At 42.6% G+C, this 26,320-nt stretch overlaps 2 protein-coding genes and 1 long non-coding RNA gene across 9 annotated transcripts in view; 1 reads left to right on the top strand and 2 right to left on the bottom strand.

The window, feature by feature from the left end:
- The window catches only part of LOC140663148 (uncharacterized), a 304,620-nt gene that overhangs the window by 92,383 nt on the left and 185,917 nt on the right, over positions 1–26,320 (top strand). The gene's annotated exons all lie outside the window — the stretch shown is intronic.
- Positions 1–26,320, bottom strand: part of LOC140663146 (CUGBP Elav-like family member 3) — a 353,573-nt gene that overhangs the window by 190,635 nt on the left and 136,618 nt on the right. The window lies entirely within an intron of this gene.
- Positions 3,677–14,842, bottom strand: LOC140663142 (dopaminechrome tautomerase). 2 transcript variants are annotated; one of them, XM_072887095.1, is made up of 5 exons: positions 13,936–14,842; positions 13,362–13,768; positions 6,305–13,010; positions 5,164–5,688; positions 3,677–4,920 (listed from the first exon to the last, which is right to left on the bottom strand). In XM_072887095.1, the coding sequence occupies exons 1-3, from the start codon at positions 14,278–14,280 to the stop codon at positions 12,527–12,529; spliced, it is 1,236 nt and encodes a 411-aa protein (XP_072743196.1). In that variant the 5' UTR covers positions 14,281–14,842; the 3' UTR covers positions 3,677–4,920; positions 5,164–5,688; positions 6,305–12,526. The 2 variants fall into 2 exon arrangements, with proteins under 2 accessions (XP_072743196.1, XP_072743195.1); XM_072887094.1 differs by having other exon boundaries at positions 5,495–5,688.

Raw genomic sequence — 26,320 nt, 5'->3', positions numbered from 1 at the left:
TGCGCGATGGCGGCGGCGGCGGCGGCGGCGGCAACGAAGACGACGGCAGCAGCAGCAGCTGGTGGCGGCGCGCTCCCGAGTTCCAAACTTCGAAACTCTAACGAAATCTCGGGCAAGGTGAATATTTTATGCGTAAATCAAATCCCGACGAGTATACGCGAGGATCCGTGGCACGGTGCGGTTAAATTCAATACTAGCGTACCGCTTCATGGTTGTACATACCGTCGTTCTCCTCTATACCTCTTATCTCCCGGCTTCATAGAATATCTTCTCCCTCCCTTTTCTCCTTCTCTCTCTCTCTCTCTCTCTCTCTCTCTCTCTCTCTCTCTCTCTCTCTCTCTCTCTCTCTCTCTCTCTTATTCTAGCATTCGCCTCTTTTCTTTCTCGTATACACTCAATATCCCACACCTAGAAGTCTAGTCCTTACCGGAGATATTCCATCACGGGTATCTATCGACTATTGAATTTCTGTCGCGCGCGTTATCGAGCCTATTTGCATCGCTGGATTCAATACCGCGCAACCACTCAACATCCCGTTCGTTTTGAGGCACTCTCGTAGAATGTGTGCGGCATTATTTCGAGAAATCAAGCGAGACGACGCGCAATTATACGGGATGCGACGTGAAAGTCAGAATTCTTGAGATTTAAGAGAGCGCAGCGCGCGAAATGTAATAACGAGGTGTGCGTATATGCGTATATGTGTGTGTGCGTGTGTGGAAGTGTCTTATTCCAATATGAAATATTCGCTCCTACGAGGGGAAGAAAAGCCAGATTCCGCTCACATCTCGAGAATTACGGAATTCGCCTCCGCAAGACACCTACACACGATGCAGCAATAAAACTCTCTGTCTTTTTCTCCTCCGTTGGACTTTCCGTACTGGGTTAAGGGGGAAAACGCGATTCCCTCTGCGACTGAGCGACCCCATGACCAGGCACTCGGTCAACATAACGCTCTGCAGAACAATCAAATATTCAGCAGCGCTTCTGCGTCAGATGTTTAACCGTGGATGGCCGTCTTTATTTATTTGTTTGCGACGAGTCAGTTCCACCGCTGAACGGGACACCGAACATCTACACGTGTAGAAATGCGTGACAAAACAGCAAAGAGGGAGACGAAAAGAGAGGAATATTTTTTTTTCTTGTCACCCGGGAATACCGCCAACGCAGGCTTTCATCCAGATACGATTCTGACCCAAAAAGTCAAGTATTAAATTAATAAATTGCAAAACTTCTCTTTCTATCTTTATCTCCCTCGTTCTCTTGGCTTTTGTCCGAATAGTACGGTTTACGTGATTCGGATCCCGACATTCGTCTTTTGTCGAACTCACGCATGCTTCACCCGAATGTCTCAGACAATTTACGTCGAAGGGAACGGTTTCTCAGAATCGTTCAAATGTTTCATCTCATTGATATCGTTCTACGTATTTCGTCACTCTTGGAAATTGATCCAACGCGTCACGAAAATACATACGTACCATTTTACGTCAAAAACAAATCTCGAATCTCTTTCTATCCTAATATTAAAAATAAATATTTTAAATTATTAAACGTTCAAACGATCCGGTCCGAACAAATTCTGTCAAATTGCACAAATACTCGAGACTCGGAATAGTTAATTTTATTGACGTTTTGATTCTTAACTTTTTAATGAGATTAAACAAACCGACACTTTTTAACAAGCCAAATGAAAGGGAAACAGTAATTAACTCTTAAACACATAGCGGCGGCGAAGAATAGCATTTCGTGTGCGTATTTGCTACGTACACTCCATTCGCTCTAGTTACGGTATTCATATATCGTACCCAGACTCGGGACGCGGCGTATATACGGCGCCGGGGATGAAAACGCCGAATGAAAATTAGATATTTCGAAATATACCGGCGACGACAGCGACAACGGCAGACGAAGACCGAAACTGTGCGAGCGCGCTAAAGTATCACAATGACACGGCAGGGGTGTATTTAGCGGTACTCTCGCTGGTGCTTTGACGATAGTCGCCAGATAGCTCTTTCATCCGGTAATTAGCCGGAGAGCTCGAGAAATTATCACCTGACGCGATCGTGGCTGTGCCCCACGTGCGGGGCGGCTCGTCTACCTGCCTGCCTCCGCTTCGAGTGCGCGGGATGGAGCGGCGCCGGCGCGCAAAGGGGAGGCGGGAATAGCGGCAGGCTCTCTCCCTGCCGACCTCAGTCCTTAATTAATTAACACTGCGTCGAATAATAATTATCGAAATGAAAGATGATATCGGTGGGCTTATTTATTGGTATATCGAGCTAACGTATAATCCTACCTCCCTACGAGCCACAGTATGGCAGCCACAGTCTCTGTGTGTTGAACGTACTATATATTCTCCTCTCGGCTATGTCATCGACCGATATCTAAACGCGATTCCCCTAATTGATTTGTAAATTAATTTGCCTAAGCGATCTCGTATATTTACGGCTTTTAATTACGGCTCGTTTAGCGCTTCGCCAGAATTCTATTCTAGAGAAATGCAAAGTATTACGATGCTGATTCCTCGAAACGATTGTTTCTAAAAGTAAGGGAATTATCTAGCTTAACTCGTTGTTTCGTTTATTTCGCGTGCACAGCTTCCGGTATGTCCTTCCATCTCCGCCATTTCACACACATACACAACGCTTTAATTGTTCTATTCAAGTGCGCTTTTCGTCAATAATGAGTCCGCAGCTCGAAAGGCGTCTCCAGATAAATTGTATTCTGCAAGGATTCAATCTAGTCGTAGGAATGTTCAAAGTCGAGGGAGATCGCGCGGACGCGTTGATACGCTTCGAGAGAAATAAAAGCAACGGCAAGTGTTTTGACGCGGCCAGAGAGATAGATAAAAGGGAAGGAAACGACGCGGCCGCGTTAGAGAACGCGATTTTGGATGAAGGGCAGGTCGATTCCCAGACTCGTTAGGCCGGCACAAACCGCAAACGCCGAGCCTGGTTCTACCACGGTGAAATAGAATGTGTGTTTTCCCCCTTTCTCTGCGAATTTCCTCGATATTAAAGCCCGAGCAATGGGATTGCGACGATTGGTGGCGTGCGGCGATCTGCTTGGTGCCTGGATTCCCGATAATTATGTGCCAATTAAATTTAACGACTGTCCATTATTCCGGTCTACGGACGCTCGCGTATCCGCTCCCTCCTTTCTGTTCCTCCCTTTACCTCCCCTTGTCTCTCTCTTTCCTCCCTTCCTCCCTTCCTCCCTAATACCGATTTTACCGTCCCTTCTTCGGTCATACGGTTGCGCGACCAAATCGGCAACAACTATCATTCGGCTCGCAATCCAATTACTTTTTAATATTATCGGGGCGCGCCTGAAATCGAGCTGCCTTTGCGGAAACGTCGCGCGACCACATTGTAAAACTACGAAGAACTCCCGCCGGCAAATAAATGCTTCCGGGCTAGCTGCATCCCTTTCTCACATACGTCGTTGTCAGGAGCCATTTGCTCACCACGGCTCTCGCCATCGCTATCAAATAGAATAAAGTGCCAGCGACCAGTTCCGAGGGAAATTGGAAGTTTGGAACGTAATTTGCTACGATCGATCGCATAATTCGAAGAAAATGGAGAGGAAGCGCAATAAATATTTTTGTCACATATCGCATTTTATCGTATCTTCTTTTAATTCCTAGTTTTTTCAAAACATTTTTTTAGAAATTTAGATTTTATAATATATAATCTCGTCATCTTTATTTATAAATTATAAATTTCGACTTTTTCGTTATCTTTCATTATAATTATAGTCATTTAGAGTGTATATTATCTCTTATATATATTAAAGATCATGTCACGCCTCACGTAGAAACGTCAACATCTAGTATTCACGTTAAAGCATCCAATTTCATGCTGTCTACTCGTGTAATTGTTTTAAAAAGTATGTCTTCTCTTTGCTGCCGCTTTCCAGTATGTTCTCGTTAAGAATTCAAGCGCTTCAACCACAGATTAACCCGCCATCGGACCAGTGTTTGCTACCGTTTCCCTAGCTCATTAAAAGAATGAGCCAAACGTGTAGTAAGCTCTCAGCTTAATTATACCGTTGCAGATGTAAAACATATTTAGAGGGCAATATTTACAGGCAAATATAATTATCGACTCATTTACATATATTTACCCATTACATCAGCTTGCTGATGATTTGTTTATACCGTGATATATTTCTATCATTAAAATTGTTATTTAACAAATGGCTAAGCTAAAGAAGATAGGCTAACTTGTTATTGAAATGCATTGGCATGTAAAGAATAAAATAAAACACAGCTGAGCTCAAGGCCTTTAATATTCAGAAACATGTTCGATGAAACGAAGAAAATGTATATGCATGCGCGAGAAGAAAGATATAATAGTACTATTCGTGTTAATTAATCAAATGCTGCTCATTCCTAAGCTGTGCATTGCTAGATGAGAAATGATTTTTTAGAAGGCATTTTTTTCCTCCATATGAAAATCTTGTTCTCAATCTGGTATATATATCTCCATCTTCTAAATCAATTTAACATTTATTTACTTCTGTCCGTCAATTTTAAAAAATATTTATTTAAAACTTTTTTGTAAACTCTTTTAGAGCATTATTTCGTAAACGACACATTAACGTAAATTGAAAATTCGATTATATGCATTATATCGTATCATGCAAATTTATAATAGTTCTCCATCTCTTATAATTACTAATAGCATGCTCTTATTGAGAAAATAGATATTTATTGAAAATCTTACCATCCCCTATCTATCAATAAATTCGAAGGCCACTCACGTCTGTAGAGAAGATGGCAGCAGGCAAGCTTGATATTGTAACTTCTAACATCAAGTTAAGGAATTCGTGTTGCGGAAATGGGTAGGGTGCCTCGTCATCGGCACAGAGAATAAGGAGTAGTCGGTAGGGGGTGAGCACCAACACAGAATGACCACTAAACACCTAACAACCAACAATAGCAGTCAACATCGAACATCGATAAACCAACGAAACTTAACCAACCACAAGTCACATTGTAACGGAATTCAGCGAACAGTGAAGATTCGCCAATACATATATATATATATATACGTAAATAAATATATATGTATATATATATATATATATATATATATATATATATATGTAATGCGGAATATATACAAAACGTATACACAATGTTGAATATAATGTGTAAATACGTACGTGCGCACGAAGAATGCCTCTGCCAAAGCGCGTCATCAAGACGACACTATAAGGAACAATTTTGAATCGTGAAAATTTGTGCCGAATAACGCAAACGTGTATTTCGAACACGTTCCACCAAATTCGACGCGATTGCCAATAGACAGAGCACTCTCTCGGGTTCACGTTCGTTTAATGGCGAAGGCAGATCTTGGCCTCTCGCAGGAGTCTCCCATCAAAACATCAAGAAGATAAATACTAATTGTGAGACACGAGAACGTAAAAGAGTGAGATACGTTTAAAACTTAATGACACATCTTGAGAGACACCGAGTAGGGATATGATGACGTACCACATCGAGTACATTGAGAACGTGGTTCGCGCGGACGACACTAGTAGTGGTAGTAGTAGTAGTAGTGGTAGTAGTAGTAGTAGTAGTAGTAGTAGTAGTAGTTGTTGTTACATTGTGTGTTGTGGTCGTGGCAAGAAGAAGAAGAGATGGAGGAGGTGTGCGGCGCCCCCGGCCAGCCGGTCGCCCGTCACACCCTGAAACAGAATAATATTGTCACTCCCCTGTGAAGAAATGCCATCCCTATCGACTATCTCCTCTTTGTCAGCACTGTCTAAATATAGCTCATTCGTCAGCGATGTGTGTCACGATGATATATCTGCAGATAATTAATGCAATACAATCGCAACATTTCATATCTTTGCAAATATTTGTGATAATTTTCGGAATTATTGAAAAAAAAATATTATTTTATCTTGCAATAAATATTATACATTTATCTTTTATATTCATCTGTTATATATCTGTATTACATTTATCTTTTTATATTTATATTTCTATTTCTATTTATATTTATATTTATATCTTTATTTGTTATATTTACATTTATCATTTATATAGAGCAATATGACAGATTTAAACGAAATGGAAAGGTATCAATTTTGTTTCAAATTATTATAAACTCGTGAAGAGAACAATCATAATAAGCTCCATTAAAATCAGTATATTCGATTATTGAAATCGAATAATAAATAAAATTCAATCTTGACATTTAAAATTATCGAGAGATACGTCAAACGTTAAAGTTAGCGTCTAGTTTGAAATTAAATTCTACACTCGATGTGTGCGCGCTTTTACGTGTGAGAGTCTGACCTGACAGTGTCGATTCCGTTTGTTACAACTCGGTTTTATCAGTAGCTCCAATACTTTGCTCACACAGAGTAGTAGCGGCGCGAAGTCTCGCCGTGTGGAGGGTCAAAACCGAAAAAAGGGACCGAAGCTTTATATCGAGGAAAAGGGGATTTCGGATTTGCTGGACCGTGTCCACCCCCATTGCATCGTTTACACTAACACGAGTGAACAGACCAGCACGAGCGCGCGCGCGCGCGTCTGTACATACGAAGGGAAGGTAGAAAGTTGACGGAATAAGAGAAAGAGAGAAAGAGTAATGTGACGGTGAGTAGAGGGGAGGCTTAGAAACGGGAGCAGCGACCGGGATTTTAACGTCGAGCACACTCGTTTCGAGTCGATAGGTCCACTTCGACTGGCTTGGGAAGCAGTCGACATGGTCCAACAACTTCCTCTCCGGCTTCCACCTCGCTCCGCGCCCTTTCGTCTATCTAGCCATCATCTTCGTAACAGGAAACAGGGCGTGAGCGGATGGAAGTTTTCATACGTAGCGCTCACACGCAACTGATAAAAACACCGATCCTCGATTCGACTCTTGTTAGGAAACAACTACGGAGTTTTTTTTGCCAGCGAGTTTACTCGCTGGAAGAAGTGGTTGCTTGTCATTTCATAAAGTAATGTTAACAATTTTTGCGCAACAACCTAACCAACCTACTTAGATACTAGATACGAATATGTCAAGGAGCTATCGTGTTCTTTTTTTATGTAAATTGAGAAATTATTATTCACGATATTCAATTGAGCGAAGAACGTAAAAAACGATGTCGAATAAATTGTGAGATGTAAAAGACTCACTTGTGAGAACCATACACGTGTCTCATCACGTAAAAAGGATATACGTAAAGTTTATTTAACTCCAAGAACGACTTTGCCATCCAACGGTGAGGTAGATTCTAGTATGCTGATAGCGAAGTATCATGATTATCTTCAACTATTTAAGCAAAAGATCATAAAAATCTTTCATCGCGAAAGTTAAATATTGTTCCAACGTGCTTCAGCATGAGCTGAGTGATAATGATTCCTCAAACGATAAAATATATTCGTTAAAAAGAGGACCAAATAAAAGAAATAAAAATATGTCTAATAAACATACATTTAATGCGAATGGTTTATATTATATATATATATATATATATATCTAGTCCTTTAATACATTAATTTTTTTGGCAAAATTGAATTTCATATATATGAGAAGAATTCCTTTTGGGCAGTAACCCGTATTCGTCGGCATTATTAAAATCGTTGTTCTCGTTTCCCAAAATTCATATAGAAATAAATAGGGTACTTGCTGGCAGTAGAGGGACGTAAATAATGGATTTCGCGTGCATACACACACACACACACACACACACACACACACACACACACACACACACACACACACACACACACACACACACACATATATATATATACATAGCGAGGCGTATGTATGGATGCAAATGGACGGAAATATTACGCGACGCGGAGAAGAGGGAAATAGAGACGCCGAGAGAAAAGCGGGTTAGTGAGTGAGGGACAGCGTTAGCAAGTTTACTTTGTATGCCACGCAAGAAAGTTTCATCCAGCTGTTAGTCGCGTCTTCCTTAGTTTTCCTCTCGATGAAAACTCACTCGCGAGTTTCTAGAAGCTTCTATCTTCCGTACACGCGAGCGAGTAAAAAGCAAATAACCAAATGTAGCTTACTTGCGCATAAGAGCAAAGTGTAAGAATGTAATCACAGTGTAATCACGAGAGAGAAACTGATGCAAATTTGACTTGGAAATTACTTGCAAATTAAGACTACTGCTTTTATCTTGGAAAAGAACGTTAGATGATTCGGTTGAAAAATAAACACGAATAAACATCGACGCGGAAGAGAGACGAGAATTTGATTGAAAGTGCAAACATTCAAGAGTTTTCCAAACTGATTTTTATTATATCATTTTGGCCAATCGTTAGGCTCTCTGTATCGCTAGAAATAAATAACACAACCCGTGAATTCATCATCCTGGATTGCCGTCATATTAGCCGCTTGTTCTCGTCACAAATAGAACCCTCGGGAATTACGCGGAGATCGACGGCATGGGATGGGTTGACGCGATAATACTGGTTATCATCGCGCTGATTGCGCCCATACCTCCTCCCTCTCCTCCCCTTCCTGCCCCCCTCCCCTGCGCTGCGCTCGCTGCAGCCGTCGGGCTGTCTTCCATTGGTACCTGCATCTGACCCGGTATATTTCCACCCGAGCTATTCATTACGGCCGCGCTCTACAACAATCGTTCCTCTCACGATACATCGACGTACGAAAATTGGCGAGCAGCACGGTAGGGGTTTAGTTTATGCATTCATACTCGCAGACAAGAATCCTTAGGGCAGGAAACCTCTAAAACCGTATCGTGCCGAGATTACGGCGCTTTGGCGGTGAATGTACAAGTGATACGCGCTTGATGATCCGGCAATTTTCAAGAGAGAGGAAGTTTTACAACAAAGATCCGAGGTAATTTAACTGAATGGGCCGTTTTACAAATTAACTCTTCCGAACTTTAGCTAGTCCGTTGCACTTTCGTTTGTAAATGGTGAAAATTATTTTAATTGCACGCGAACTCTATTTTCTTCTCTCCGATTCAAGTAAAAGCGCGACCAGTCGTGAACATACTTTCGTATAAGACCCGATATAAACGTACATCGGAACTAAAAGTTATTCGAAAAGAATCATATAGGATGATGATGACTAGTTCTCGTAATATTCGACGAAGAGATTGTAGTGTGAATCGCGAAGGCTTGAAAAAAAAATAGAGTGGAACGTGCCGCGGCCCCGTTATTTACACTCGTAAACGTTGCTGTCGCGTCGCACATCCACAGCCAGACGCGTGCATTTGCGGCAAAGGTAACGAATGGCAGGAGGTAAAGCAGCCGCACCTTCACATGAAACTCTCCGTGTTCTCTACCTCTCTCTCTCCACGGCGCTGCGCCTACATACGTGTATTTACGTTGCGAACGCGCCACGCCAGGCGGAACTAACGATAACGAACGGTTGCGAACGTAAGAGACCGGTTCCCGGGAGCAAATGTCATTTCGACCGAGCGTTGTACGGGCGGTGCGTGAGGTAAGAGGAAACGAGCTACTTGCGAGATTCCGAAAGAGAAAGTGAGTGAGTATAGCTCATACATGTAGTAGTACCTGAAGACAAATAACTAAATGTATGATTTGATTTATCTCAGTACACGTTCTCTTCACAGCAAAACTAAAAAAAGAAATAAAGTGTCGTACGTTTATTAAAAGTCGTTAAAATACTTTTATGATATAAGATGTAATTAAAGTAAAAATAGCATTTCAATAATCTTGTTAATAAGAATTCCAAAAGTATATAATATGATGGATCCGAGATATAAATTACTGATGATCACATGTTATCAACTACAAGTGGAATAAAAAAATGTTTACACGAAATATAGAAATAAATGAAGAGAAAGGCGGGTGAGAGAGCGATAGAGGGTTGACAAAGCGGAAAGTTGCCCGATATTCCGCGAGAAATGCGTAGACACGAAAGCGGTAGATAATCCCGACGATCATCTCGGCGCGACAGCTCGAAAGTTCCGGCCGTTTCGGTAGACGTAGTGTGTACTTCGCTGGTTTATAGCTGCCCTGCGGTCGTCGGGCTCCAAGTGGTCAGCGGCCGGTTCCCGCCGGTGTGCACCAGCGTTATCCACTTGCATCGTAACTAGTCGCAGCAGCAATAGCAGCGGGAACGGTAACGACGTTCACTATTGCCAACCTTGTTGTTGTTGTTGCCGTTGCTGCTGCTGTTGGCTGCTGCCGCGACGGTCCAGCCGCTGCATCGAAACCGGCGACTGCATCTGCGTCGTGCCAGGCGGGAGGAGGGCAGGGATGCGCTAGTAAATTACACGTTGACTAGGGCTGACAACCGCAATGCGTGGCACACACGGTGCGGTGCGCGCACGCCGTGCCACCCCTCTGCGCGAGACGCCGGTGTGTTTATGCGGCCAGTGAGTCCGGCACTGTCAGCCGGCCTAGGCCACTCCTGTGAATTATAGACGAGCCAGCCTTAATAAAGACGCGGTAGATGCCCGAAATTCTCGCCTGGCGTTCCATTGGCCGGCCCGAGTATGCCACGATGATTCTGCCGAATTTGCAGACCGACGTCACGCGTTCGTTGTTTCGTACGCTCGTTACGCTTCGCTTCGCGAATGTCGTATACAGCTCACTCACCAGATCATCACTACTCGGCGAAATATCGAGTATTATGGTATAATTTAATTACTTAACACTATGGTCTTTTACGTACTATGGTCTCATACACACATAAATAGCTCGAAAGAACGTTAAGGTTGAGAATAATTAAAAGTCGACGATGAATTTTGCACATTATTAAAAAATGTATTATAATAATGTAAATTAATGCAATATTTCAAAAACAACTTAGATTGCATCATAAAATGTCATCATATCTCCTTGAAAATTGTTCAAGTATATATTGCATAAGTGCGTGACTGCTTCGTGAGTATTCATTTTATAATAATGAAAGTATAATATACGCAAAAAGAGAGAGAGAGAGAGAGAGAGAGAAAGAGAGAGAGAGAGAGTAAATCACACATGCCTTTCTTTAGAAAGGCAGGCGCGTTTCGCGATGTTACATCGTCGACAGCGAGCGTAAAGCATTGTCTAGGTCACTCAGACTCATATACACGCGAATATCAGTGCCAAATGCTAGTAGTGTATAATAGTTATGTATATCAAAAGCAGTAAAACAGAGATGCAAATTTATTTTGAAATTTCAAGCCATTATTTCGGTCTCGTAAAGTCGTTTTAAAACTATCCTCGTAAAAACGTTTGAGAGATTTTCTTCTTGTGCCGCGGACACACCTGCGATGAAATGTAACTACTTTAAATAATTCTACATCCTACCTTTAAGCTATACAACGACTTTGATCGCGAGAGAACGCTCGACATTGTGCCGTGGAAAATGCTTTATTATACGCCCAGAGTCCAGTGTGCTGTGTTATTCTAGCATAATCGATTAATATTCATACGTTGTATAAAGAGATAAACAAAGGTCGATACGTTCAAAACACAAAGACGACACGTGTACTTTCGCATGGATGGAGCTTAAGGACGCAATATCTCACGTTTGTTTTACGTCCCATGATATCCTCATTATAAATGTGCCAACGTGATCGCTATAAAAATCGGCTCGACCTCGCAATAATAATCGCAGGGGTTAGCCAAGTTATTTCTAAGGAAAGAAGAACGTGTGCTCTCTTGCTCCACGTGGTGAGATAGGCCAGGCAAGCACGCTGGAGGGGAACGAAAATTTAAGGGCGGCCGTATATTATCGCGACGAAGGGGTTGTCTGAGGTTAACTGCCAGAGCTTCGTAAGAGGGAGGATCGGGTAGTGTCGCGGGGGTGCCGGAAAAGGGACGAGGTTGCGCCATGAATATGCCGCCATTAGTCACACGCCGAATCGCGCCGTGGAAAGAGAAGTAGGTGACACGAATTTCCCGGAATTGCGCGCGCCCTATTGGATATCTTGGGGGGTATCTACGAACGCGAACAATTCCCCGTGAATGCGCATTTATTCCGGACCCGCCATCCGCGCGAAATCGACAGCGCACCGGTAAAAGCTCGGTAAAACTTCGTCGAATCACCCTGGTAAGAAACTCGTCGCGTCGTTCCTTCCTGCCCCCTTTCGTCTCTCTCGCTTTACCCGCTACGAACACGACACTCTCCCTTCCCCTCTTATACCCATGGCGTCAAGCCACCCTGTCGAAACATTCGGGATTCGCGGCGGCGCTCGTGTCACCGACAGACCTCATCGTTACATCTCAAAAGGCAGCAATGAAACGGTTAACTAAATTGCTACACGCTCCGGCTGTCATTCGCAGGACCGACTGCCACTCCGTCCTTCTATCTGGCTGTGCGCGGATACGCAAACGATCCGTCGCTTTTAGTTGCAAATCCGTCTCTGGACGCGAAATGTGATGCAAGGAAGAGAAAGTGGGAAAGTTTTGTACAGACGCGCCGTTATACAATTTTTCTTTCAATCTTTAACGTATTTCATCAACGGATAACGCTCGATAATTTTGCTTCTCGCGTCATAATAGCATGCTCGAATAATATGCAAGAGTAAAATATATAGGAATGTTACAAAGTTGAAATAATGAGAGATATATTCTTAAGGCAAATTATATTTGATGCCAAAAGATAGTGTCTGGTGTTTGAGTTCTATAGCCGTATGGCTCGCAATTTGTACCCCGAATAATATCATCGACCGTGCCTCTAATTATTCGAAAGTTTGTCTCCGTCGGCTTGAGACTCATGTTTATCGTCTTCTGAAGCCTGTTGGTATTGAACCACAATTCTTCCTCGCCGGCCCTATTCGTGATCACCTTAATGCCGCTCACGTACTGCAGAGTCTCCTCGTCTTGTGCTATTATCACGACGTTCTCCGGAGTAAATGGTTTCCCGATGTCCCAACAGGCAATGGCAGTTAATTGGACCAATTGGAAAAATATTACGCCTCTTCGAGAGGTTGCCTGCACGCCCGCTTGGCTTGCGCGCTTGTAATTTGATTGAAATACCACCGGCTCCCAGAACTTGCTCCGCGTCAATGAAAACGTGTCCGTATATTTCTGATAGTAACTGGCGAGTGAGTTAAAATACAAATATCTGAAAGTGACAAACATTTATGATAAACGGCGAGCAATTTTTTGTCATTGTATAAACTAGCAATTGTATCAGATAAAAAACTTTGACTTGATATTTTATAAGAAAAATTTTTAGATTCTTTTTGCTGACACATAAAAAATGATAATATCTATAATAATCTAAAAATTGTATATTCAAATTGATTTTCATATCTTGTTATGCCAAATAAAAAACCGATTTTCATATTAAAATATAACTTGTACTTGACACTAAATTAATTAAAATTTTAATAGGATCCAGATCAAGTCTCGAATCGAATATTTACTAGTTATCTTATTCAGAAATGACGGTAATTATAATTAGCACTAATACCTTTGATTAAAATATCCCAATGGCGACAGTGACATACCGAGCGTACCATCGGTCAAATCAAACCATTCGCCCGCGATTGTAATATTCATAGCATCCTCATCCGGGCCGAAAGCGTTACCACGCGTGTTGTTTACTCGCCAGGAATAGTCGCGATATAAGTCATAAATCACTAGTCCATTTTGATCCACGTCCGCCACGTAGAGATAAGTATCGAGACACGTTTTTCCGACATCGACGATTGGAGTAACTAATGCCGCTTTCCCGTACAGCACTTGCTCATCCGGTACCACGTATTTATGGATTAGCTGATCCGTGGCAAGATTGAAGATCAATATTTTCGTAGGGCAAATTGCATTTCTCATTACTCTGCCAGTGTCGACCACCCATAAGCGATTGCACTCGTCGATCTAAAGATTATGTACACAATCCCATCAATTCTATTGTTACAAAACTTAACACCTAATTTGCAGAGCGAAAAAATCTTGAATTAACGAAATTTTGAATATTTAAGGATTCCGTATTCAGAATTTTTTTGCTACGATTAAATCCAGCCTAATATCAGCTGCAAGATTACCGCCAGTCTGTAGACAGATATAATGTTGTCACAATTAAACGGCGTGTGCCAGGACCAATTGGGATACGGTACGAGTAAATGACCGCCGAGTCCGTACTCCTTAGTCACCAAAGATAAACTAATTGGTACACCATCCAACCACTGCGGACTCGTCACGAACACACGACCTTGGCTGTCGATATCCACGTCTTGTGTGAAAGCATTGCCCAGCGTGTAGTTTTTCCCTGACAGAAGTGTATTTGGCCAAACCCAATCCAGATATTTCCATTGGTAAACCACTTCGAGGTGCGACGGCTGGGACGGATGTACGAGGAACAGAACGAGCACCCAAATCAATTCCATCATGATACACACAGCCGAAAGCTTATTGACGATCTGAGCCGCGACACTGATCGACTGACCGTTAATTCATCCGACGCGTTTTTAGCCGCTCACAAACCTTTCGAGGCCCCAGGATCTCGATTGTATTGCGCGATCGGCAAACCACTGCATTACACAACGGTATACACATGCTTATTCCCTGTAATAGCGCAGATCGTTTCTTTCGAGAGTGATAGACTGATAGACCCCACCCTCGTGCGACTCCCCTCCCCTCTATACGTTACCATTTCGCTATTTATGGTGACGGGGAGTGCAGTTTACCTTGAACTAAATATATATCAGACGTTGTACCATGTAACATGATTCGTTAAATAACTAGGAAATGAAAAGAAGGACTGGCGAATTCTTTGCGTAACTATATTAGTAATGCATAGCATTCTTAAAAAGATGGAATAATCTTTTCTCACGTATATATGCGTGAGATATGAAACAACTTTATAAAATTAATAATATATAAATATATGTTTTAGAGAGTTTGAGAATCGAATTTTCTGTTTTTGAGAGTATATAGATGTTAAACTTTCAACTTTTTTGTATGTCTAATCCAACATATTACTAAAACAACATATTAATAAAAATAATACAAAATTAACATGCTTTCAAAAGTATACTTCGATATAACTGCAATACTAGTTTTGTCCGTAGAAAAAAATATGGAAATTTATAATATATATGGGAATGATGAAATTAAAAAGAAGACGTAAACACATATATTAAGTTTAACAATTCTAATGATATTAATAGTTTGAGATTAAGCATAATATTACTTACAATCACATGAAATTTACTGTATATACATGTTACGCATCTACTTAAATGACCCGTTGTACTGATTTGTTACGCAAATCAGTATCAAGTTCTGCACATCAATATGAAATACGGAATGTGGTTGAGCGCACACATTAACTCCCACGTGATCGGAAACTAGAGCAAGTATTCGCAAACAGTGCACGTTTTACCTGATATAGAACCAGGAACCTTTGTTGCATTTCCTCGAACGCGTTGCGAAAGCTATTACGGGCGTATCTATGTAACGAGATTTTCCGTAAATTTCATATCCGAAGTTTATATGTGCTTCGAGAGACAATACAGTGAAACTTTCGCATCGTCTACATAAATGTTATTTACTTCGCAGATTCCTAATTGACGCATCAGCGCTTTTAATCATATTATGTATTGTGCAGTTGTTGCATTTGTGTAACGTTATATATTTTACCATAACATAATCATTCACTGAATTCAATGTGTGTATCCTTGTCTACTTGAATATTTATGTATAATACACGCGATGTATTAGTCATTGTTGTTATTATCGATCAATGTTATGCTACCTCGGAGCAGGCCTCCTTGCATATTCATGGCGACCGTAGAAAAGCACAGGTGCTAACTGTAATTCCGCATCACCAATACGCAGCTCCGAGAGCCGTTAAGTTTACGGCAGTTAATGCCAATTAAAACGCAGTAGAATGTTCATGGAGAGCAGAGGGAGGAATATAAAACGGTTGCCAATGTATCACGGCACAAGGCGATACACAACGCGATTACATTATATCACAAGACGGTCGCGCGCGTTTAGAACGTAATAAGGAGTTCCGCGCGAGTTGAACAAAACTATTTTCCAACAGCTGTTATGGCGCGATCACGCAATATGACTATAAGCGGCATGCTTTTCATCGCGCTCACCGCCGAAACTTTTTTTTCCGGCCGGATTTGAATTGCATTACGCGTTGCACCCTATCCGGCAAGGGAAACTACACTTTGCCAGGCAGAAGTGAAAACCATAAATCACCTGGCTAGTCACGATTAAGCCAAACGGGAAGACAAATGGGTGGCTAATTTCAATTTTAATGCGCAGCCCAGAAGGTATCTGTTCCACCGTGATATATAGCCCCACTCTCTTTGGGCGAGAACCGCTTTAGGGCTTATTAATAAGGAATAGTTTATCGTTTTGATTAATCGCAATCGCGCGCACATTCCCGCGACAATGATACCGTCGAATTGCGGTGCCGTCATCGGGGTACGTTTGTCGGATTTCCAATTGGACGCGTCGCTTGAAGCGCGGTTGTTCGTGAAATTCGCGCCCTTAAAATCAAATGGAATTACTTGGAGAGGAGAAGAAAACCGAGAGGAAAAATGAGAAAGACACATTATTTGCAGTCGGGCAAATCTATCCGGCTAATTAGATCGACTACGGTAGATAGACGGTGGATTGAACAACGCCAGCTCATAAACGACGTAACGAGTGTTTTTCTGCGCTAGTAACGCTTTAGCTCTTTGCCCGCGAAGAATGGGAGCACGGGCGTCATTAAGGTTGTACATTAAATGTAAGAATTTGAAGAAAAATGTATCGCGCGTGAGAAACTCGTTAATGAATTTCGTGCAGAACGAATATTTAGGACGAAGGCAAGAAAGACGATTTGCAGGCAAAGAGGTATTAATGACGGTGGTGAAGGAGGTGACGCAAAGATTTAGTTTAAGTTTGTACGTAAGCCTGAATTGATGAGCGAAGGCGTATAACATATGATGAGCTACGATTACGATACCGTTCGTTATTCCTGACGGCCCGAACTTTCAAACTGCCATTCTGCCGGAAGCTCGCGTCGCGCGATTTTATATCGACGAAGGAGGAGAGAAAGTCCCCCGCAAGATACGTCTCTCTCCCTCTGTAGCTGAAACAGTTCTTCTTCTTCTTAAACTGAGTTTGGTAAACCCTCGTACAAGTCGAAGTTCTGACCGTGCGGGTGGCGTCGAAGGGGCGTAAGGGCGAAGGCGCCGTAAAAGTTGGACGAAGTCAATTTTGCAGTTCAAGTTGGTAATGCGATTTGTGCCGGAATAAATAGTTTGAGAAGAGAGCACACGGAGCGCGCGCGAGGTCCCTCTAGCTCTCTCCTCCCTCGCTCCCTTTTTCTCTCGCTTCTACCCTTGTCGTTGTCTCTCTAGCGTGTCTGTCGACCAATCCACTCGAGTTTGGTGTCGCGAACATGTCTATTTGGATCTACTAGACGTGATATTCTTACTGCAAGTAGTTCTACTTAAATCAAAACAACGAACGACGATTTAACGAGATGAGAAGCACTGCACTTCGACGTCGGAGTCGCGGAAACTGCCGATTGAACAGCTACCATAAACGTTCGTTCGAGAAAAGTGCAACAAAGTTCGAGAGCGAAGGAGTACACGTATAAACAGTCCGGTTCATTACTCCGAACGTGGGAACGAGATTAACGCCAATTACAGTTTCCGGGGAAACGAGAAGCAACGTTCCGGCGCACAAATATTCCGTCCGGGAAAAAACTTTGGCCAGGATTAAATTACGACATTCTGTTTGTCCATCCTCAACGGTATATTTCGCGCTCCTTTTACTACAGCCCGCGGCCCGTTTCTTTCACAATCCTTGAACAACCCGCTCAATTAATGACACTCTTCTCCACTCGTTACGTTACACGCGAGCGGCAAATTGCCGCGAGTCCGGCATGTAATCCGCGAAAACGCAATAATAAGCCGGCTACTCCGGTGAAAAACGAGGGTGCGCGCTTTTCTTCCACCCTCCCTCCACCGTTCTCGCCACTGACCATTTGCTCTTCCTTCCTCTTGCCCCCTGCCCTAGTAGCATCCCGCGCACCACTCCTTCGTAATCCTAGAGATGAAAACTTACGCTAATTAAATCGTTAATAGCGGCGAGCGCATGTACGTAACGGCCGCGGCGGTTACTTAATCCCGAGAAAATGAAACGTTCGCGGTGTCCACATATGTATTCGTAGTTCGCTTTCTCCGGCACACGTGCGTTACCGGTGCGCACGCATTACTTTTGCACATACAAATGATACCTTTCTCCTTTTCCTTCTATTTTCCTACTTTCGGAGACCGTATTTAATCTCTCTCCTTCCTGTATCTGCACCTCGATGTGCAAAGTCTCATTATATTCCATCCATTTTGTCGTACCATCTGCCGACGCTAATTCCTCCTACGCGCTCCGAGCTTTTCGTTACCTTAATGTGATAGTCGATAGCGATAAAAATACGAGCAGTCGTCGACTGTCTGTTCGCTCTCGCGAACCATCGAGACTGCTGGTAATTTAGCGGATCTCTTGTACGCACCAATCCTAGCTTTCCTTTTCTCTGACGCGCATTTTCGCGAGACGTGTCGGGAAAACGGCGTCGAGGGCCGCGAATTTGAATAACGCAATTCACTGAATCAAGTTCCGAAAGGCGGCGCATTAGAATGCCACAGCTGGGCCAGCCGTTGGCAGTGTTGTTACTCGTCGTCAAAATACTCTCGTTATCCACTGGCACGACACAGTATTACGCGAGAACATTCCTGCCAAATAATAATTCTCTTTATTTACCTTTTGTAGGAAAAGTTTTAGTTTCGTTCTCGAAGTCCACTAGTTATTTAACCGTCTAGCCTAAGATCATTCTATCTTCTATCTAACATGGTCGATGGAGAACACGACGAGGGAGAACGGCCGAGGCCGTTGAGCGTTCGACAATACCGCGTTTTCTGCACATTCACCGAGTTCTGCTGTCCACAACGGCGACACATATAAGGGTATTTGCAGCCCTCTATTGAAAATCGTTACTCGTCCGAGACCCGCGCGAGACTCGCAGTTTCGTAGCGCGCTGAGTTAAATGTAGAACTTTGAATAACCGGGCCGGAATAAAATATAGATGTCGATACGGAGGGACGATAAGGCAACGTAGTCCCCGGCACGTAGGTCATGCTATGAATTCCAGCGCGATGTAAAAGTCGAGTAATTATAAGTCGCGGCACGGAGCCGGGCGTTTATGTGCCGAAGATTACAATTAACTGTCTCCGATAGGAGTCCAGAGGACGTTACGCGCGTGCGAATTACAATATATTTCACGTATCGCCGATCGTGCTTCGTCGTTCTTGTCGCGCGACTTCGAGTACCCGTCGAATAATTTATTTCACGGGCTACTTATCGGACCGTGAACTCTCAGCTCGCAGATAGATAGAGAGCCGCTTTTTTCCCCCTTTTTTTTCTCGCAGGGACCGATTACCCTCTGATCGGTATTATACGGTCGCTGAATCTCTAAACCCGAATCTCTCCCTCCGCTTTCCAAACCGCCGCATTCTCGTTCGATCGTGGCTTAAGTAAACTCATGAGAATAAATAGAGCCGAAGTTGTTAGGACAATCGGGAAAAGGGATTTGAGCCGTTTAGCCTGGCCCATTCTCCGCTTGCTTTTCCCCCTTCCCAGCCCTGGATGGACGCTCCTAATACGGCACTTTAATTATCGAGAGTGCTAGGCTGCATGGGCCGCAATTTACTTTTTCCAGAGAAACGGAAATCCTACGGCGGGGACTTCTAGCCGCAATTTTTCTTCCGACCGCCAGACGGTTAGCTCATGTTAGTCAAGTAGGATTACCCATAACGTCACCAGAATCTTGTAGTGTTTTGTTGCGTGTGAAGAACTGCATCTTATCGTCAACCCGATGGAACCTATGCCAGATCCTAACCCCAGGCAGTTTTCTCCGTCCGTCCGCTTGCCGAGAATACCCCGAAGACCGACGTTTCGCTAACAAGAACCTGAAAAGATCTCCCGAGTAAGATCGAGGGTGATTTATCACCGTAACCCATAGTCCCGCGTATTTTTCCAAGCTTTCCTCCGTCGTCTTGCGTCTGTTCTTTCTTCGCGTCGTATCCCCGTACGTCTCGTAGCGTGCGCATTGTACAGGAGCATCGACCGTCGCGATATTCGCTCGAATTGAATCCATGCTCCGAAAGATATATCGCCGTTGGATCACGATCGGGGTAGTGTTCGCGATCGACAGGCGGCGATACCGTAAATTCGCGTACGCGACACGCGATCGCACACGCGCCGCCTTGTTTCAACTTACCGTGACTCGCGGACCGAGACCGAATCTATCGAGCTGGATCACGTTACAGCTGGATATATGTGTACGTCACGCGTCACATGCAGATGCGCTTTGATCTGCACGGGCAATCAAGTCGCTCCAATTTCGTATACTCCATCAATCACGGAATGTTTCGCTCTCGGCAACGCGTCACCTCCGCCTAGGCCGCGCTTTTCCCCGACATTTAATCGCCACAAAACGTGCATACGATTTTCTTCGTCATACGATTTAATTTCACGAGCGTTCCACTTTCCTCACATATAAACAAAGATCTCGGTACAACTTTTTATTACATAATGGAACAATTTATTTGGTAGAACCAAGGCACGTTTCTCTTCATAAACATCTGTAAACGATATGTCGATTTGCAACGTCTGCGCGAAACATAAAGCCGAGTTACTGTAAAATACTACCGCCATAGGTAAAAGGGATTCGTTTCAATCGTCCTTAATCGAGTAAGTTGGCATACAGCTGTTTGTTCTCGTCCCACCGGCACCACTGTTTCATATGTGACCCACTGGAACACAATGGCCGCTGCTCTTTCCCTCGGCCGTCTGGCTGTCAGCACAGTCGCTGCTGCTGGCTGTGTAAATACGATACGCCGCGCCGCTCTCGCTTTTCGTGCTTTCAAGCGGTTCAAAAAAAAGAAAACGGTAGGAACCGTATAGATGAGGAGAAAAGAGCGCTTGGTAGTGGACGAAGGACATTTTGTTTGAAATTACTTACGACTCGGTTTTTAATTTGCAGTTTATATGACAACTCAGTTACCAACACATACGATAAAGTGCCAGCAAAAAATAATACTTTACGTCGACACGTTTTGCCGCGAATTAAATGGCACGACGGTTTTTATATCACAAGAAGATAAGTCGTTGCGTTTATTATAATAAATAAAATTTCGACAATTTGTGTCACGAGATATTCATGTCTCCACTTGCAACAATTTAATTATTCTTATTATACTTGTTTCGTTATATTATCCAGTGTAATCTGTACAGATCGCGACGTTGTAGAAGGAAAAGAAATTTATAGAAACTTTTCAAAGATATCTTAAAGTTTAAGCAATTATGCACTTATGAAAGACAAATACTTCTATCCAGGAAATCTCTCCGACTGTGAAACCTGATGTAATGTAATTGTAAGTTTCGCGAATTAGGCAGGCGCGAGTTCTCACCTGGACATCTCGTTAGTGCAATCATCGATTTAAAGTTCGTTATACGGGGCGACGATCGATAATGAGTTCCGAAGGTAACTTATAGTCAGAGCCTAGAATGGCGGGTAGGATGGAGAAAAACGGGGTGGCTTGATTGCTAGGCGGATCGCAGTCGGTGATTTGAGGCAATCTACCGGGTTCTTGTTACTCCGGACGACGAGTAATAACCGTAATGGGAATCGGTCTTCGGAGGTAACTATTCTTCTTTCGAACCTCTCCTTCGATCTTATTGTCAAATCCATCCAGGAGAGCCTGGGTACTTAAATCAGTCATTCGCGCGCGTGACTTGTAAGAAGATGTGCGTCGAGTAACTTAGATTAGCAATTCGCCGATTAAACTCGACTTACACCGATTCACACTTCTCCCTTGCACATGGACTTGGATAAAGATATATCTATTTCATTTAAAGTAATACTGCTTTGAAATGTTAATTAAATATCTTGTTTTTCATTTGTATGTATGTGTGTGTATGTATATTGAAAGATTAAATTAGATAAAGAATTATATAAGAACAAAAAGGACACAACATATAAATAATTTAACAAAAGAGATGCATTAAATGCTTCAAATCTTTCATATATTTTATATTTAAAATTCTTCGTATATTCCATTTGCTTAAAAGTCTTTTTATAAAACGCTGTTTTACAGAAATTTAGAGCTTTATAAAAAAATATAAGTCTTTTTAAATCTTTTTAAAAAGTTTTTAATGCAAAAAGATTGATTTTACAACAAGTTTGCTATATATACATATATGTTATGTGTAAATATTGGATATATAAATATCATAGTAAAGTTTGCTACTGCTATGGAAGTTGCAATAAAGTGCTTAGTCGTTATTTAGAACCTGATTCAGCTTGAAACTGTTTCCAATATAATTCGCGTCTCTGAAACGACAACAGCGAGCCCCTTTACTTCGCCGGGACCGGTATTTTCATAATGCCAAGCGACGTCGTTTGCGCGGATCCTGTTGAGAATACGACAAGCATTTGTATTGTTAAGGGCGTCCCCGAGACGTCCCAGACCTCCTTACCGTAAAGCAGAAATGGACGAGAGGGTTTAACTTGACTGCGATGGTCCTTGCTTCATCTTCAAAATTTTTTTCCATTAAGTTTTTACGACATTACATATCATCCCTCCGAATGAATAACAAGATGACACGACATTGTGCGATGTCCTCTTGTCGGAAAATGATAATCACTATTCCTTAGGAGGATCTCGATGTCAAATCTATTCGTGAGATAATATGAAATCAATGAAACATTATGAATAAGCGTCAGATGTATGATAAAACGCGTCGCAAGCGGAACTCTTAGTGAAGAGGGCGAAATTGTTCACTATCGGCAAAGTTAATTTGAAACTAATGTCGTATAATTATTAATTAGCGCAAAAAAAGAAAGAAACATAAACGATAAGAAGCAAGAAGAAATGGCGAGAGAAATACCTGACAGCTGATAAACAATGATCTTCTATTCATAGATTCGCGTGCGTCATACAACTATCAGAGAAAAAGAGGGAACGAGAGCAAGTGAGAGAGAGAGAGAGAGAGAGAGAGGGGGGGGGGGAGAGGCGAGGAGAATTCGAGCCGTGGCGCAGGCTGACTCTAAACAGAGCAATCAATCTTGGCTTAATGAACTCTTAATTATTTCGAGGATACGCCAGAGCGGGGAGGGAAACTGCCCGTATAATGGAGGTGCAAAGTGCGCGCGGCCGACTGTATGCAAGTGCGGCGAAAGGGTGGATAGTAGGGGAATGGAAGAGCGACTCGTGGTCCGTGGTGCTATTAGATAAATATAGGGAGAAACACACAGCGCCACGGGGGAAGCAACGAAAATGAAAATAAAGGGGCACTCCGCAACTACGGCTCCAGTCCCGTGTGCAGCAGGGCGACGCGAGAAAACCGAGATACGTTTCCGACGCATGCTGCGCGAACTGAACTCTCCCGGTGGGAAAAAAACAGACAGAATCAAGTGAATGACGTGAAAGAAAGGAAAACGTTCACGCTTGGATTTCTTGAATCGCACTTCTTGTTCGCGCAATGTTTCAATTCTTAGAAATAAATACATCAACACATAATAAATATATATAATATTTTTATTGTATATTCTTACTTTTTGAAATATTTTAACGACACGAGCATATTTTTATATTATATATAATTTTTTTATTTTGTTTCTCCCGATGTATGCGTAGATAGATCGTACAATTTTACTTTTATTCGAGAGATATATTACTTCATTAACTTTGTTTACGGCTTAGAATAGAATGACGTAATTTCGAGCAAGCGTCAGTCTCGTCTTCCTCAAGTATGAGGAAGAAAAATTAAAAAACATTGCGGGTCGGGTCACGAACGGCTTATAATATACACTATGGAAATTACGCGGGCAGCCCGACGACGTAACTTCGAAAATTACGCGAGTAGGGTACGAAAAGTTTGCGCGATCTAACTACTACGAAGTCAGTCCACGGTGCGGCCCTTATTCACCGCCCTCGTGGGACTTGGCCACGGCACCCCCGGTTATTACACAGAGGGTTGGTCTCGGCTTGCCAAACGTGCCGGCAAAAAAGTCCCATTTAATACGACGAAATTCACTGTGACGCACCCTGTACACATCGTGAGTCGCTTAATAATGTATTTCGATTGTCGCGCATCGCTCTTTATTAAAGCTCGACCAACATGTGCATTGGAGGATTTTGCACCTTTTCATGTTTGGAGGAATAATTTAAATTATCTATGCCAGAATACAATGTGTGAATACAATTTCAACCAATGTTTTTATAGTAAAAACATGAGTTATGTATAAAATCGTTACATTATCTATAAAAATATTGAATTTTTATTGTAACAAAAATGCAAATAAAACTGCAGCATATCAAGAAAAAAATGCTATAAAATTCTGATTATTAGATTATGTTTTTAAATCTTTTTTTTTATATCACAAATCTTACATAATACGCGAATGAAACGTTTATTCAGCGAACAGGAAATATCCAAACGACTGATATGTGACGCTGTAAAAAAACCCGCAGCATAAAGAATTTCGATGTTCACGGGAATATATCGCAATGATAAGCGAGAGCCCGCGGAATATTCGCATGCCAATAATTCCGCTTCAATACACTGGCCGCCGATATTGACGTTTTTACGAAAGGCTAAACCGCGTGATCGATATATTACGATTAGGTGTCACGATATGCGCGCCTTTCGAGCGTGAAAACCGAAACGGCAGGTTTGATTATAAAGCTGACGGGCTAGTTTAAAGGCAACGAATATTTATCATCGTTCGGTGGGAAAAACAGGAAAACCAGTTTACGTAATACGTAAGCCATGCGTGTGTATAGCGCGGGCAAGTAGTCGTAGATATTTCTATCAACACTAACGCAGAAGGAAACGAAAGTGTCACGAAGCGAAACACGTTCGCCGTAGAGGCGAGTGAATATATGATGGAAGGCGCGTAGAAGGAGATGCGAAGGAGAGCGTATAAAGCGGATATCGCGCTTTCAGGCCGACTAGTCTGCTAAATAGCCCGCGTCGAAGATGCATTCTTTTCGAGGTCATTTTGCAGAATGTCATTTTTCGTTTTGCCGGTTCTTCTTATTACGTACAAAACTGAAGAGTGAGATGTGTCAGGAAAAAAAAAGAGATAGGAAGACGGGAGGATAGGAACTTTCACCATAGTCGATTCCGACCCTTTCGAGCAGGGTTTATGCCGCTCGCTGTGGCAAACGACTTTGCCTTCCCTAACGAGGACATACGGCGGGGCTCGATAAGGAAGACGACGTTCAACTTGGCGAAAACAGGGGATCAGAGGAATGATCCCGAGCAGAGCGATGTGCTAGGCGCGGAGAAAAAATATTGACGATCGTTTTCTTTCCTTGATGCTGACCCAAATTTCACTTCGGGCTTTCTGCATCGTTGACGCAGCACTGGCAAACGTTCGACGATCCTCTCTTTCTCTCCCTCCTCTTCTTCCCTTTCGAGTCCGCCCTTAACCGTCGTGGTGGCTTCTCTTATTCGCGTGCTGATTTGGCTACCGATAAAACCGAATATTCGCCAGACCGTGATTTCTGAATTTAGCGACGACGCGATTATGCTAACGCTCTTTATTGCCAGGTGCCATAAAACTTGGACGTCCTCGAGATCGGGAATTCATAATGCCGGAGCACTTCGACCGGGAACAATGAGAGCCTCGTGCGGAATTCCTGAAATAAGTTCCTTTAATGTATGAGAAACGCGTGAAAAGCTATTCGCCCTCTTTCTCTCTCGTTCTATAGAAATTTCAAACAAATTACATCGGTTCGTTAACGATACGCGCATTCTGTAAAACAGTGAAAATTGTAGTTAAATATAGATTGCTGAAAAAGAATTACTCGTTGATTGTTTTTAAGTGTTTAAATAAATTGGACGCAACAATTTTCCGTATATTCGTCGCTGACAATTTTATCTACGTCGAATAAAATTTTACTTCAGCCGGCAAACGTTCATCGAAAACCCGGTCTCGTTGTCTGACGGACACCTAGACTGGCCTGCTGGCCGATAACGAAATTATCTTAATCCAACTCGATCGATTGACAGTTAGTCGATTGCGCGGCAATAGTACAGGGACGGCTGCGAGCAGCGCGGACTAACGGAAACACGATGTTCATTGTATGACACGTATGGAATCAATGTATATTTTGATGTTCGGCAGTCGACAATAATGTAACCATTGAAATGCCGGCGGCCAAGCTCATATCGAGAATGTAACGAGCGGAATGATGTGCATCGATGCGATAAGCACTCTCGATGTGCACCCAATCTCTTTCTGCGTTCAACGCCGTGCATACATGATTTATAAAAAGATTATCGTCGGACGATTATTTCGCGACATGTCACATTTCAATATTGCATAAATAATTTTTAATCGTCGAATGCAAA

This window comes from Anoplolepis gracilipes, chromosome 2 (genome assembly GCF_047496725.1).
Source record: "Anoplolepis gracilipes chromosome 2, ASM4749672v1, whole genome shotgun sequence".
In the NCBI taxonomy this organism is placed as follows: Eukaryota; Metazoa; Arthropoda; class Insecta; order Hymenoptera; family Formicidae; genus Anoplolepis; species Anoplolepis gracilipes.
The sequence above is the reverse complement of the archived record's forward strand: the minus strand, read 5'-3'. Positions and strand labels throughout refer to the sequence as shown.

Coding starts and splice junctions, on each gene's coding strand:
- LOC140663142 (XM_072887095.1), bottom strand. CDS start 14,280: ATGATGGAATTGATTTGGGTGCTCGTTCTGTTCCTCGTACATCCGTCC. Junction 13,769..13,935: donor TATCTGTCTACAGACTGGCG/GTAATCTTGCAG, acceptor CATAATCTTTAG/ATCGACGAGTGCAATCGCTT. Junction 13,011..13,361: donor TTGGGATATTTTAATCAAAG/GTATTAGTGCTA, acceptor TGTCACTTTCAG/ATATTTGTATTTTAACTCAC.